We start from the raw sequence: 15,567 nt of genomic DNA on the forward strand, positions 1-15,567 counted from the left end.
TCCTCGTCCAAGCAGGCAGGTGTCACTGAGAGGACTGCCATCACAGCCGGGACCTCCTTGGAGCCAGGAGGATTTGGGCTAAGTCTGGGTACGCAAACAAATGATGACTTTGCTCTTCCTTCCCCTCCATTGCTAGGAGAGCAGGAGCATAACCATGGTTTTACGTCTCCAGGAGAGATGACTGTCCCAGGCAGGAGCATCTATGAGGTCCCATAGATGAACTGCACCAAGACACAACTGAGGTGTGCACAGACTTGCCTCAAGGATGCAGCAGCCAGGACAAGCAACATCCTCAGCACCACCCACATCTATCCGTTCCCTGCCCCGTGGCTCCCCAAAGGGTGAACAACAAAACTCAAAGCACCCCAAGGAAGTCCCACAGGTGGTATTAAACCAGGAGCTCTTCTATGGCAGGCATCACACATGAAGGTGAGGGTGAAGGTGAAGGTGGGAGCAAACCCATAGATAGAAAAGAGACCAGTTGGTGCCCAGCCCGAGCTTTAGAATTTTCAACAGCTTTTGGGAACTTGCTCAAGCTGCAGCAGAGACAAGACAGGTCTGAGATGTGCTGGGAGATGCAAGAGGAAGAGTCCCCAGGTCCTTGCCTGCCCCAAGGTCAGGGAAAACTCTCTAGCACCCCAGCAAACAGCAAATCCGTACAGAAAAAGCCCTCAGCAATGAGGAGGGAGCAGCTGCTGTTGTCAGTGCCTTCTGGGCTTGTCACGGCTGCCTCTTACCCCCTGCCTCCCCAGCCAAATCCTCTGACATCTAACACCGCCTCTGCCAAGCCAGCCCAGTTGGGTTCCCCCATTAATGCAAGCAGAAAAGCCATCCTTTGGGGGCTCCTTTAAAGCAGTGCCCTCCCCCCCCAAAAAAGAGTTAGTCAAAGCAAATGCCAGACCCATTAAGAGCAAAGGACCTCACAGCCAACAGAGGAATGCTTGGGCTTGATGGACTGTTTATAGAGTCTTTTATAGGAAGGATGGGTAACCTAATCCCAACTACAACATTTTTTATGCTGTTCTATGAGGGTTCAGCTGTGATTAAACTGTTGGCACAGTCCCATGGCACATAAAACCATGGAGACCAGCAAGTCTCATCTCCGCCAGAGCCCTGCAAATGCAAGCGGCAAAACTATTCCAAGCATTAAAGGCCGGCGAGCCCTGCCGTGGGCCATCCCCACTCACACCTCCAACGGGCCTCGCTATCTCCAGAGACCAAAATAAAAGCAACTTGGCAGTTGCTGCACTGATCTCTAGTGAATATTTACCCCTGCTGCAGTCCAGAGCAGGGCAAAGGATAACCACCCCTCCAGGACTGTTTTTGGGTCCCAGAAGCTGGGTGCAGGAGATGCAACTGCTCTTGCAAAGATGTGCTTTCAGCTTTCAGTGGACTTCAATGTCCTTCTCCCCTAGAAGCAGTACCAGGACCAGCATGGGACCCTCCACCACCCTCCTAAGACACTGGATAAATCCCACAGCAACATTTTCTGAGCTGTTAAAACACTCGATTTTGAGCCAACCTCACTAAACCGAGATGATCCAAGTTGTGTGTCCCCACTGTCTCTACCAGGCTGCCACTCCATATCTGGAGCAGAGACCGCGGTCCCCAGCATGGGCAAAGCCCTCCCAGGAACCAGCCTCCAGGGGGAGGACATCCAAACACCTCCACTTGGCTCAAGCAGAGGTTGACCCAGGAAACCATGCCCACCTGGGACAAACCACCCCCAGGGTGCTCTAATTTGACTGTCTGAGAAGGAAATAAAGATTTGGAGGGGGAGCTATTGTAAAAGCTGTTTTCTCCAAGCCCAGGCTTGGCACAGGGTCACACCAAACTCACGTTGGAGGACAGGCTTGTGCAGCAAAGCGAAGCCTCCCCTCCAGACCCTCAGCTTAGCTGGAAAGTGGAAAAGAGTGGGGGGTGTGGGGCAGGAACCGCCTCTGCTGCAACGCATCGATGGGGACTGTACATGGGATGTGCATCCTTGGAGCGGGACCACTCAATGTTGAACTGGCAGGGTCTCCCTCAGCCCCGCTGCTGGGTGGGATTTCTTCAGGCAATTTGAACATGATGTTTGTTTCATTTATTGTTATAGAATTGGAACGGAACCAAGGCTTTTTTTTTTTTTTTTTTTTTGCTTTGTTGACTCATCCATCAGTTTGTCTGGTCACCCTCATGATACTCTCTGGCATGGTGCATCGTCTCCTTTGTGGCCACCACACACCCATTCCAGGTGGGCTCCCAACACTTACGTTAGCCCATGGCCAGGCGAGGTGGCCTCTCAGAGTTAAAGCTCTGGAGCACAACGAGCACAAGAACCTACCACTGATTTCAAACCCTTCTTCTGCATCAGATAAAAGACACCACCACCTCAGAAACCCTGCCTTGAGCATCCCCAGCCACAGCAGCCAGGAGAGGCATGTGTCCCTCAGTGCACAGCTGGGCTTTTTAACTGGGATGGGACTTTCCCAGCAGGTTTATTTTAGTCCTGCGCAAGCGTACAACACATTCCTGCCACCGAAGGAAAGGAGACCCCGCAGTCCTTTCAGGTGCTACCACCTGAGCCCGTCCTCCCATGGGGTTTCTTCTTCCAGCACACGTAGCACAGACCCCGATGCACCATGCACAGGGCGATGGGCACCCTGATGGAAGCACTACAGGGTGGGCATCCCACCATGGCTTGATGAGCTGCCGGCACCCCCAGGAGACCCACAGCAGGGGCCAAGCCCTTCTCCACCCCTCTGGCCACTGAGCAATTTGAGGCTGGTGGACGACACACCCAGGGCTGACCTCGCAAATCCCTTTTTTTTTTTTTTTCCCTTTTCCCTCTATAGCCCACACACCGAGGACCTCCCAAACGCACGGTAAAATGCCGAGTCAGCTTTCCAAGGGCTCAGCACCCACAAGCGGGAGCTCAGGTCATATTTAGGCCACCCAAATTACAGGGCAAGACTTCTCCTTGAGGGTGACCTGCTTCGCTTCCCCCAGCACAAAGCCATATGGGCAGCCCCTGCCACCCCATCCAGCACACCACGGGGACGTGAGGGCTCCACCAGTCCCTCCTGTTGGTCCCCAAACGTGCCACTCCCAAACCTACCGCAGCCCCTGGCAGTATCCCCTAGGCATCCCTTACTGTCCAGTCCAAAATTCAGAGCTCCCCCCCTGCAGCCCCACCTTTTCCTACAGAGAAACATATACAAACTGGGACCAGCAAAGCAGTGCTGCAGGACCCAGCCTGGAAAGGTTGTACTTCACCCTCAGCCCTGCAGATCAGCAAGGATGGGCTTCTGCAATGCCGAGGGATGAAAGCGAACGCCAGGGACGACCCGGCTCATCCAGCTTTTGGCACATGCCCACGTGCCCCACACATGCACCCGTGAGCTGTGTCCCACCAGGATGGGGACAGACACTTGCTCAGCCCCAGTGCTTGGCCCAGAAGGACCAGCCTGGATGCACTCCCTGGCAAAGCCTTACTTGCATGTGTCTCCTCCTCCTGCCTGTCCTGTGACTTGCCATAAACCAGTGGAGCCCAGGAGACCTCCCCAGGCACTGCTCGACCCAAGGAGGAGCATCGGCAACCTCCTGGAGTGGTGCAAGGTTTAGCCAAATCCAGGAACAGAGACCAGACGACAAATGGGAGCAGCTGCCAGTAAATTCAGCGTTTCCAGGGGATCTGTGTTTATCAAAAGCTGTCGCTCTCTAGCCAGAACAGGTGTCAGTCACAGCAAAATCTCATGGCAGCTATTCAATCTGAAGGCACAAGAGTTTGACATCAGACCAAAAAAAAAAAAGCATCGTTAGCAACTTCTCTGCTCTCCATCTTGCCTACAGCCTTGGAAAAAGAAAGGTGAAGAGCCAAAAGGAGGAGGAGAAAATCAGGTGTATCAGGCACTGGCTCTGTGCAGCAGCAGCGCAGCCACCCGAAGCAGGCATCTCCCCATCACCAGGTGATGCTCAGAGCAGATCTGCTGCCGCCCCCCCCCCCCCCGTGACAGAGCCATATCACGATCATCACCCAGCTGCCACGGGTGGACTCAAAGCAGCACCCACCTACCCCAGGACACTCCATCACACACCTGAGCTGGCCTCATCCCACCCGCAGACTTGCTAGCTGCCTGCTGCCTGGAGATTTACACCGAGCGCGACACAGAGCAGACCTTGCACTGCCTGTTCAACACTTCCCACTAGCCAGACACCAACCCCTACTAATGCTGCCAACATCCTAATTAGCACCTTTCCTGTGCCTGCCCTGCTCCCGACTGCTCTGCATCTGTCTGAGGACTCTCTTTGAGGTTCCCCAAAGGTAGAGCAGACAAATGGGGACAAGTCCCGGAGGTGCTCGGCACCCCTTCCCCTCCAGAGCAGCTGGCACAGCCGCCTCCTCCAGCCCACTCCAGCACCCCGCTGCACTGCTACGTGTCTGCCGTCAAGGGATTTCCACACAGCATCATGCACACTTCTGTGTTTATCCTTTCCGAGCCTCCAGAACGGTGCTAACATGCGCCAAGGATGGGAGAAGCCCAGGAGGATCCTTGTTACACAAGGACTATCCATCCCTCTGCAAGGTGGGTAAAAGGAGCGGGGCTTTGTCCCAGTTTTGGCATAGACAGGGCGGCTCCAGGCTCTGTCCGAGGAATGCATTTGCCCAACCTGGCTGGAAACTGTCCCTGGCGGGGCTGCTCTGCTCTGCCTGCCTCGACCCACGGCCTCGCTGCCACATCATCACACCCCGTGCCAGGCAGGAGCAAGCTCCGAGGGGCAGACATCTCCATCCCACCACTCGGCATGCTCCAGCACCGGGCAATTAATACCCTTCCACCAGCCATTCCCCACGTCCAGGCACCGGCTGCTCTCTGCTCCCGAGGGGAAGACAAAAAACCACAACACCGGTGTTTTCCCTCCCGGAGCTGTGTCCGCTTCTACGCCAGAGCAGCAAGGAAGGCACGTGCCTGCTCGCATTTAACACGCAGGTGCTCTCCCAGCGTGCACACGGGCAGCTTGCGCGCCGGGGCGTGCATACAAAGGCTGGGGACGAGCACACAAAACCAGCACTCAGCCACCTGCAAGGGCATTCCGCAAGCAGCCTCGGAGGTGACGGGGATCCTGCAGGAGAGATCTGCAGGAAACGCTTTCCCCAAAGCTGGCACGCCACAATTAACTCTCTGCAGCCTGGCCAGCCCCCCTCCCTGCAAGCAAAGCACTCCAGCCAGCTCGTACACCTTGTTTTATTTTATCTGCGCTGCCCCCAGTTCACGCATTTTTCCTGCTCGCTTTGTCCCCTGATACCAGACAGGCTTAAAAGTAAAACAAGGCAAAGATTTATTAAGTGAGGCTCACCATAAAGGTTTCCGAGTTGCAGTTGTGGAGCCTGGAAACAGGATTACAAGCAAAGCAAATCATGAAACGCGACTGTAACCTCTGCACGGCGAGATGTGACCCCTCACGTGCTCCAGCCCATCTCGCACCCAAGCACGTGGCGTGCACCGGCTGGGGCAGCTGCCCAGCCAGCTCGCAGCCGCTCGCCACCGCACAAACCTCTCCGTGACGGCCCAGGGCTTCTTCAACCTCCCTGCTGCTGCACCCAACTCGTTTAGCTGGCCCGACCCTGATCTTCAGCAGACTTTCTACCGTACCTTGCCTCAAACCAGTTGCGCATGTATTTGTCAGTCCAGAGCGCTCCTGGCTCTTATTTGTGACCACAAACAGCTTCTTCAGGCACATGTTCAGAATAGGTGGTAGATATGGGATAAAGGCACTGTCCCCAGGCATGTCCTAGGACCAAGCCCTCTTTCTGGGTCAGACCGGTGAGTTCCATCACCCCTACCTAACAGCTCAAACGCCGGCCGTACAAAAAGCTGAGCTTGCAAGAACAAGGTGCATCTCGTGAGAGAAAGGCTCCAGGCCAGACTCACGGAGGCAGCACCTTGTCCATACCCTGGGAGAATGAGCTGCAGAGTCATGGGAAGCAGCAGCAGGGGAGGACGCTGCCAGCTACCTCACCAGCCATAGCCACCGGCCCGTGCCTGGGGGGAGTGAACAGTGGATGCAGGCAGATACAGGTCGGGGTAGGACACACGCACCAGTCTCTTGGGTGAAAGCAACCACACACCTGGAGGCATCTGAGCAGCCTGTTCCTGCCCAGTTTGCCCTCAGACACATTATGCCCAACCCTCTAGTCTCAGCGAGCAAGCCAAGCCAAAGCACTTGTCTTCAGTGGCCACCCCACAGGAACGAGTGGCCTCCTGGGAGGCTCAGAAAAGCAGGATCTCCTCTGGAGACTGAAGAGCATCCAAGGACTCCCTGTCCCCTGCTCCAAGACAGAGTGCTCCAATCAGTCCTCCCTTGCCCTGAGAAACTCTGGGATAGGAAGAACCTGTATTGCCACACCACGGCGCATGAGATACTTCTCGTACGCAGCCTCTCATGACCCCTGTGCACCAGGGGTCCTGCATCCCTCTGCTGAAGTTGTCCAGGCTCACAGAGGGTCTGGACAGAGGGTCCGGAGGGTCCAGCCCCTGTTTGACCTTCCTCATCCTCCCTGGCTCTCCCCTGCCTCTGCCTCACAGCAGCAGAGAAGTGCTGCAACAGCCTCCCCCAACAAGGGTCCCCGCAAGCCACGGTGAGGACGCGCAACCAGAGCTCACCAGGCTCTGGCAGGGCCCCAAACACTTCGGGGACGTGTTTTGGAACCTGGGGCAACACTTCTCACAGAGCGGGACTTGTTTCAGCCTGCTGCCGGGCAGACGGACCCCAGATAAGCCCGTCCCAGCCGGGCGCAGGCAGCGAGCCGCTCGCCGTGCGATAACCATCCCCTGGGACGCGCTTCGTCCTTCAGTCCGCTGACGACCGGGTGTCCCAGTGGCCCCCAAAGCCTGGGTGGGAGCAGAGGGGAACCGAGCCCTTTGCGGCCAGCCCAGCCACTTCCCCCTCCCCTCCCATGCTGGGGGCTCAGCAGCCAGCCGCAGGCTGCCCAGGAGCCCAGCCGCGGAGCCCATTGTTCCCTTTGTCTGGCCTTTTGAGCACGAGCCCACGCGGCTCAAGGCGTCCCCTCCGCCGTGGGGACGTTCACACGCTCGGCCGCCCTCGCCACCCCCTGACCCGCTCAGCCGGCGGGCGAGGGGCCGAGCACCTCCCCTAAACCCAGCCTTTGCCTCCTCCGGATGAACCCCGGGCTGCGGGTAGCTCCTTTCCTCCTCCCCCAGCTCCAACTAGATGCTCTTGCCCTCCGAAACGCCAAGGAGGGCAAAGGCATGCGCCAACAGGCGTTTTCCAGGGGACCTTACCCTTGCCCGGCCACCCTGCCAAAATCAAGAGCCTGCATAAGGCCGGAAGGCATTTCCGCACCCGTAGGGTCCACCATCACGGCCAAGGTGACGAGCACCCGGAGCGATGTGGACACCCCCGGCACTTTGCCTTGGAAGCTGCAGATGGTCTTGAAAGCCAAGCTGGGAGCTGGCAGGCGACGGGGCCCCGGCTGCGCGTGGGCATCCAGCATCAGAGCCTGGAGAAGACGCCTTAGCCTTTGGGACAGACCTCAAATACCACATCCACCACAGGAGGCTGAGCCAAAGGGATTCCTGGTTTCCCTCCCACCTCCAGCAGTGTACCAGGGGGACACTCGGGGGGGAGGTACAGAAAGCACCCCACTTTCTGCAGCCATCCAGCGCATCCTGATGCCCCTGGTACCAAGGAGGGGCAGGGGTGGGCTTCGCCGTGCCCAGCGCACCCCTGCTTCCAACCCTCCATCGCCCTTGGCTTTAAACCTGCTGCCTGAGAACTCAAAAGCGAGTGAAAAAATATAAAATCATGAATCGTCACCCCTTCATCACCCTCTTCTTCATACCTCCCACGGCCCGACGCACCGCTGTGCCCCCCCCACCGCAAGCTGCATCTTTCCTGAAGCACCCCCCCCCGTACCTCTCCTGTACAAGCATCTTCGCCCTCCTTTCCCAGCCTTTCCCAGTTCTGAGTTGATGCTTTCAAAGAGCCATCCACAATGACTTTAAGATCTCTTTCTTAAAATGCTAATAAGTAATTTAAAGACTGCCACTGTGTATGCATGGGTTTAGGGTAATTTTTTCCATGTGAATCCCTTTTCATTCATCACTGACTACATTTAATCTGCCACTTTATAGCCTGGTTATCCAGTGTCATGAGATCCCTTTACAATATTTTAAAGACAACTGTTGTTTTTATCATCCTGAATAATTTTGTATAATCTGCAAACTTTCTTGCCTTCGAGTTCCCACCCCTTTCTAGTGCGTTTATAAATACGTCGCACAGCGCGAGCCTCACACTGACCCCCATCCAGTAGGAAAACTGACTCTTTGTTTCCCCCTCTTTAAGCAGATTTTAATCCATAAGAGAGCCCTTCCTCTAAAATTACTGTTCTGGAGTCTCTTGGATCACCCAGGGAGCTCTTCTTAAAGGATGCTCGTCCCATTTGCTCTGGTCCAAATATTCGTTTTACCAATTTGTTTTAAAATATAAGCTCTTCTGCCACGACTTCAGGGCAGTCTCTCAGGAAAGGAAAGCTCCTTGGCAGGAGTCCCCTTGGCCACAGCCATTTGGGGGGACACTGAAGTCGTTACCCATCTCCCCAGGTGTTCCATCCTGGTTGGGTTTAACCTCCCAATTCTCATTTGTTGAGGGGCAACTTGGAGGGATAATTCATTTCTTCTCACAAGTTATTTTTCAAACTCCTCTCAGCCTGCCATATACGGTTTTACATTCACCACACCTCAGTTTCTGATTTTTTTCTATTTTCCCCTTTTAGATACTTTCTGAAGAACATCTTTTTACCTCTGGTGACCTCCTTCAATTTGCCATTTAATCAAGATTATTTTAAAAAAAAAAAAAAACCATACATTAAACGGACGTGTGTGTTTATTCTGAGCTTTAATATCATTTCCTACATCACGTGCAAGTATTTCACTATTTTAGCTGCTCCCTTTGGCTAGATCCCTCATTTTGCCTTACTTACAAAATGTTACTGTGTAGTATGTTTAAGGGCTGGTCATTTTACGGATGCGATGGTCTGCCTCTAAGAGAGGTAAGGTGGAAAGAACATAGTTTATTAGACCGACTGATAAAGCTTCACCAACTTTTGGAGCTCACCAGCCCCTTCTTGTGCCACCCGGGAGACTGAACCTGCTCCCACAGAGCCGGCCCCATGCCTCGCACCGCATCGCACGTGATGCTCAGGTCTAAATCAAGAGATCCTCCTCTCGTGGGCTCTCCAAAGAGCTGCGATTACTCACAGCCACTAAAACTATAATTTCTGAATAACGCCCCTATGTGACATTTACGGAGGCAGGGACCATCCACAATTACAGCTGTGCTTTCTGCCCTCGTGGCCCGTTTCATCTCCCTGAACGTTTGGCAATCGGTGCTGCAAGTCACGTCAAGAGGGGTAGCAGAGACCTAATGCTGCTCCCTTCATCCCCAAGCACAGAAATTCAGAGAGGGGCGGACGGCATGGCATCATCCTCACTTACTGCTTTGCCTTCACCCTGCTTTGCACAGTGGGAGGGCCGGCACACCCTGCACAGCCACCCCTGTGCCTGCACCCTGGCACAAATCACCATCCATCCAGCATCTTCCTGAAACACCCGGTATTGATATAAAGTCGGTATCGATATATCGCTGCACACCCCCTCTGGGGCACCTCTCCTTCCTCACACCCTCCTAGCTGCCACCTCCCAGCCCCTGAGGGGTCACTGCCCGCTTCCAGCGTCCCCAGTGACACCCCCCCGTGCTCCCCGCATCGCTGGGTACCAGCCAGGGCAGAGCCCCCTCCTGACTCCCCCCCCAGGCGCTGCCTCTCCCTCCCGCCCGCACCGCACGTCAGCACCTTATCGCAGGAGGCCCTGACGTTACCCCCTTATCTAACAGCTGAACTTTTGCCTCCGAGGATCTCCCCGCTACCCCCATCCCAACGCGATCCAACGGGCAGCCACGCTTCGCTCCGGCGTCTCTGCAAACCAGAAGCCAGGTTTGGGAGGGATTGCAAACCAGGATGGGAGTCGACGGGGGGGTCTTTCTTGGTAAAAAAGGACTTTCTGCAGGATGGGAAGCTCCCGGACGGACCCACGCACAAGCGCCCACCTCAGCAGGGTCGGTCTGTTGGCAGCAGGCGGGTGTTGGGGCAGCGGCGGTGGGCTCAGACTCTCGTTGATCACAGCTCAAGCTGTACTGGCACAAAAGCACTCGGGCCTCAGGAGGTATCTCAGCATCCAGCATCAACCCAGCTCCTCAGGCAGGTTTTGCAGCCCCGCTGGTGCGACCCCTCTTCACAGCCAGCTCAGGTATGTATACACAGACGGCCACTGACCAGTGCAGGCAGATCCTTAGCCCATCTGCAAAGGGGACTGCTGCTCCCATCCTTGGGTGACAGCTCCAAAACCCCTTGGCAGCACCCCCACAGCCACATTATGTCCCCCTGGCACCCACAGATCCCTCTGTAGGGTGTCACAAGGAGCTGGGGGACATCGGTGACCGTGCAGCTCCAAGCCCTTGTCCCCTACAGCTCCGTCCTCTTGGCATCTCCCTCCAGCATCTGCTCCCTCAGCTTTTATCACCCAGAGTAGCTGGAAATACAGCAGGGATCGGGAGCAACTGCTGCTCCCGCCCGGGTAAAGCAGAGGAGCAGAGTGGCAATGGCAGCTACACGGACGTTTAAATCAGGCACCAATTTATCTGGTCTCCAAAAGGAGTTTTCCCTGCCTCTGCCCCAGTAATGCAAAGGGCAGGCGGGTGCAAGGAATGCACCTCGTCAAAAATTAACGCAGGAAACAGGGCTGGAGAGGGGAGGCAGCAACAGGGAGACAGGCAGCACACAACCGACCCGAAACCACGGTCTCTGCTCCGCACCTCAGTCCCATCTGTCAAAAATTCGTTTCCAGCCTGGACTCAGGACAGCATTTGCAGATCTGGAGTTCAAACACATGGGGTGGATCGGCTTCTTGACAGATCTTCTGGTTTTCCCTGCACCTGCTGCTCTGCCGTGTGCCGGGCTCACCGGGATGGTCCCGCAGCTCCGATGATCCTGGCGCACCCCAGGCACACACCAGCTCCCTGGAGCACCGAGGTCAAAGCAACTGCTCTGGCACGACTCGTAACCTCAGCGGGATGGCTAAATTCTTCCTCCACTGAGACCACAAAGCCGGAGGCAACAAGGCACAGACCAAGCCCTGTGTTCCCTGGCATCCCCCTGCACTGCCCTGGGCCTGGGGGAGGCTGCGGAGGTGCTCGGCAGTGTCACGACCATGTGTCAAGAGAGGTGACTATATTTGAACAATAAAATATGTTATAGCATACATAAAATACAATATACTGTATCTTATGTACATGTATGCAATATAATAAATGCGTAACGTATATTGTGTACGTTATAATACATTATTAACTATGTAGGACAGCAAAGGTCCTGTCTCCAGCTTACTCAGAGGATGGGCACGGGTGTTCGTGTCCAGCACCTCAGCCACGGCGTGCCCTGGGCATGCCCACCCTGGGAGAGAACACGGCCCTCCCGTCCCAGCGTCCCTCTCCAAGCCCAAGGCTGGACTCAGGATCGCGACCGCCTGGCACAGAAGGATGCTCAACATCGAGTCCCCTCGCCCGTGATGCCGCTTCCCAGCAAGACTCATGCCAGGTGATTCTCCCTCGCCCATCAGAGCCCGTCACTGCCTCCACGCTGCCGGCTCCCGGGCTGCCTGCACCCTCACAGATATTAGGGCCATCTCGTTTCTTCTTTCGCATTTTTTGGCACACGGCTGGCTTTCCTCCAGCCCTCGGGAAACTTGCCAGCACCTCAAGGTTTATGAAAAGTTAACTCCAACGGGGTGAAGAGCGCCTTCAGGTTTCCCCCCCCACCACCTCCTTGCACGCGAGTTAGCCGGGCTGTTGATTTTAAAATACCTAAGTGCCCTTCCCAGCTCTCCCCAAAAATACCTCGGAAGTATCAGTACTCCAGATACACGTGCAGCATATGCCAGCAGGAATACAAAGAGGAGCCGTTAGTGATAGCGGCACTGTTACCAACCGGTGCGGGATCCAGACCCTTCCAGGACTCCTTTGTTCTTGACTTTCTGGTTTTGTTTTTTTAAAAAAAAACACACAAAAAAAACTTTCCTTTTATAAGCCTGAACTTTCTCAGCTGCAGATACGTTACCTTGCAACTGCCTTAACAACTGTATGCAATTCTTAACCTCTGCTTTATGTACATTGTCATCCACCTCCCTGTTTTCCATATTGATTTATGTTTTATGTTCTTTTCACATTTCCTTTTAACAGAGCCAGTTTTAACCAAACAGCCTTTCCTCCCGAGCCCGAGACATGCATTCTGCTGGCCAGTGAGTAATCAACTTCCAATTTTCATGCACACTCCTGTTTATATTTCCTTCCCTATCGGCTTTGTTTCTAATTAAGGTTTGTTAAATGCAAGTGAATATATAGCGTACAGAGAAATATAAAGCATGTAGATAAATAAACACCACACACACAGGCACACTGACTAAGGCTGCGCTTTCAACCACGGATCCCAAAGCACTTTGTCATGTTCATTAACAAAACCTCGCGGCTCCCTTGGGAAAGACGCTTGTATTATTTTACGCCTTGTAATTAGGAAAACTGAGGCACAGAGGAGACAAGTGAAATTACCAGCATTACAGAAAAGCTCTGTAGCAGAGCTGAAAACAGGACTCAAGAGGCAGGATCCCTGGGCAAATAACCGTAACACGTTCTTCCCCTGAACGAGCCTTTTTTGCCCCCATTTTGGCCCTGGGAATTTGCCGGAGCTGCTGATGGCAGCGCGGAGGGCATCGCCACCACGGAGGTGCCCGGTGGCCAGGGGGATGTGGTGGGCTCCAGCCACCACCTCCTTGGCCAGCGGCTGCTGTTGGGTCAGTCTACCCGCACCGACGGGGCCCAGAGCACCCGGAGGCGCAGATGGAAGCTGCGTCCAAGCATCCCAGGGAGCCCCGGGAAGAGGCAGCTCCCAAGGGGAGGAAGGAGCAGAGGTGCGACCGGGGAGCTGCATCCCGCACGCTTTTGCCTTGCCAGCTCTCCAGAAGCCTTTGCAAGGACGGAAAGGCCGGGACACGGTAGCTGGTTGCCTGCATCGGCACCGCGAGCCACCATCGCAACCCCATAACACACAGGAGGCGACAGCAGGGGCGCGGGGGGAACCCCACCGAACCCAAATCAACACGTTCAGCTCCAGATGGCGATGGTCGCTGGAAACATCGTGCAGGACCCCCGTTGACCATCTTCCTGGGAGCATCCCCATCCATGGAGAAGCACACCTTACGGTGATCACCTCGGGTGGGTGAAACCCCCCACCAGCGCTGGCCACCCCTGCATCCCCAGACGTATCTTCCCCATTCCCTGGGATGAGCCCAGGCACTCAGGCATCCAGTCCCCGCTGCTGCCGCCGTGACAGTGGGAAGGTCACCCACGTCTTCAAGCGTGCAAGAGCCCCGGGAGCCGGTCACCGATCCCGCAGCACCACCCGGCAGCTCCCCTCAACGTGCGGGAAGGGCAGGGCGGGGTGGAGATGTCACCTTGCCCCTGCACAAGGTGCCTGGCTCCCTCCCTTGCCATAGTCAGCAGCGTCGGCTCTGCACGGCCAAGCCCGCTCGGGCCCCGCTGGCCAAGCACAAACCCCATTGTAAGTGTCAACGCCGCCAGCTGATCAGGCCAGACGTCCCACGTGGACACGTATGCTCCCACAAACACGCTCATCACCCCAACCCTCCCCTCCCCATAATTAAAAACATACTGGGCTCATTTGAATAGCAGAGCTGGCTAGCGCTCTCCACTGCAACGTAAATAGTCCTATTTATGCCAAGCTCCCATATTGTAAATATCACGATGTATAGCTGGCCAACACATGAGTCATCTCCCAAAACTCCAACTTAATAAATGGTGCCTCATCTATGTTCCAGACAAACACCGTCCATGCAGCTCCCACCGCCCGGCGCCTCCACGCCCAAGGCCGGCAGCGGCCGCCCAGCCTGCCCGCCGGCCCAGCGAAGCCGGCGGGGACAGCAGAGCCACCCGGCCCCTCACCAGCTCGGACACGGCCCTCCCGGGATGGGCAGCCCGTGGACCGCGCTGCTCCCAGGATGAGCCGCTTTTTGGTCCGCCACCTTGCTCTCACCCCTGCCCAGCCCAGTTCTCCGGCGCTTCCCGGGGCGCCCGTGCAGCGGGTGGGCTGGAGGGAGGCAGGCATGGCTGAGATGGGCTTGGGAGCAGGACGAAGGGTCCCCCCTTGCCTAGACTCCCCCACCGGGCTCCCGCCCAGCACCTTCCCCGCACAGCCAGCCCCGCAGGAGCTTCCCCACCTGCCGCCGGGCTCTGCTTTGTCTGAGAACCGGGGGGGAACTCGGCGGGGAGCCCAGCTCCTCCCGGGGACGCCGGGAAAGCCACGCCACCAACGGGGAGCCGGCCATGAGCTCCAGGATGCCGGCAAGGCCTTGTTGAGGTGCGCCCCAAAGCCTCTCCCAGCAGCCGGCAGCGGGCACGGCGTGGCAATGCCCGGGCATCCCTAGGAGAGAGGCTCCGCGGTACCCAACCGGCACCGGGGGACCTGCTGCGGGGGGGGGCGGGGAGCAGGGTGCCGGCGAGGGATGCCCACCTTGACGAAGGGATGGTGGAGAGAAGGGCAACGCAGGGATCGGGAGGGTCTGGGGACGGGGCAGGGGGCGGGGGTGGGGGGGGGACGGACACACGGTCGACGACACGCGAGGGGCCCCCAGCTCCGCACCGGGCTCCGGCGGCAACACCTCCAGCCGGGGCAGCACTTCCCCAAAACTTCGCCTCCCCTCCAGCGCTGCGGAGGGGGTGCGGCGGGGAGGGGGGTGGGGAGGGGGACCGAGTGCCACCCCCCCAGAAGGAAAAAGGGAGAAAAGCCCCCCGAAAAAAAAGCCCGGAGGGGGGCTCGCCCTGCCCCAGAAGGGCCCCCGCCCCCCCGCGGGCCCCCCCTTACCTTCCACGGCGGCGAGCAGGGGCAGCAGGGCGAGGGGCAGGCAGCAGAGCCACAGCGGCCCCATGGTGCGCGCCGGGCCGGACATCAGAGGCGGCGCGGCCGGCGCTCCATGGAGGCGGCGGGGGAGCGGCGGCGGCGGCGGAGCGCAGAGCCGAGCCCCCTCGCTGGGGCCGCCGCCGGCGCGGGCACGGCCGCGGGCACGGAGCGCACCGCCGGCCCCGCCGCCGCGGCCGGGCCGAGCCACCGCCGCCGCCGCGCGGGGGAGCGCCCCGCGCCGCCCGCCCCGCCCCGGGGCGCCGCGCTGCCGGCGGGGGCGGCGGGCGGCGGGCGGCGGCGGCGGGCGGGCGGCGGCGGGGCGGGGGGCGGCGGGGGGCCGGCGGCGCGGCGGGGGGCGGCGGGCGGGCGGCGGGCGGCGGCTCCCCCCGCCCGCCGATGGTTTCTCCCGGAGCTGTCGATCATCCAGAGAAAGCCGTGATTTCAGCCCAAATCTTCCTCGCCGGGGTTGACTGCGCGCCGCAAAAACCGGGGAGAGGGGCGGGGGCGGGGGCGGAGGGGGGGTTCCCGGAGGGATGCCCCCG

At 57.6% G+C, this 15,567-nt stretch overlaps 1 protein-coding gene across 2 annotated transcripts in view; it reads right to left on the minus strand.

The window, feature by feature from the left end:
* Positions 1–15,209, minus strand: part of EPHB2 (EPH receptor B2) — a 138,672-nt gene extending 123,463 nt beyond the window's left edge. For both annotated transcript variants that reach the window (XM_069782283.1, XM_069782281.1), the window contains exon 1: positions 14,990–15,209. In XM_069782283.1, the coding sequence (XP_069638384.1) occupies positions 14,990–15,074 (85 nt within the window). In that variant the 5' untranslated portion in view covers positions 15,075–15,209. The remainder of the gene's footprint in view (positions 1–14,989) is intronic.
* Positions 15,210–15,567: the final 358 nt, after the last annotated feature.

The sequence above is a fragment of the Haliaeetus albicilla genome, chromosome 4 (genome assembly GCF_947461875.1).
Source record: "Haliaeetus albicilla chromosome 4, bHalAlb1.1, whole genome shotgun sequence".
In the NCBI taxonomy this organism is placed as follows: Eukaryota; Metazoa; Chordata; class Aves; order Accipitriformes; family Accipitridae; genus Haliaeetus; species Haliaeetus albicilla.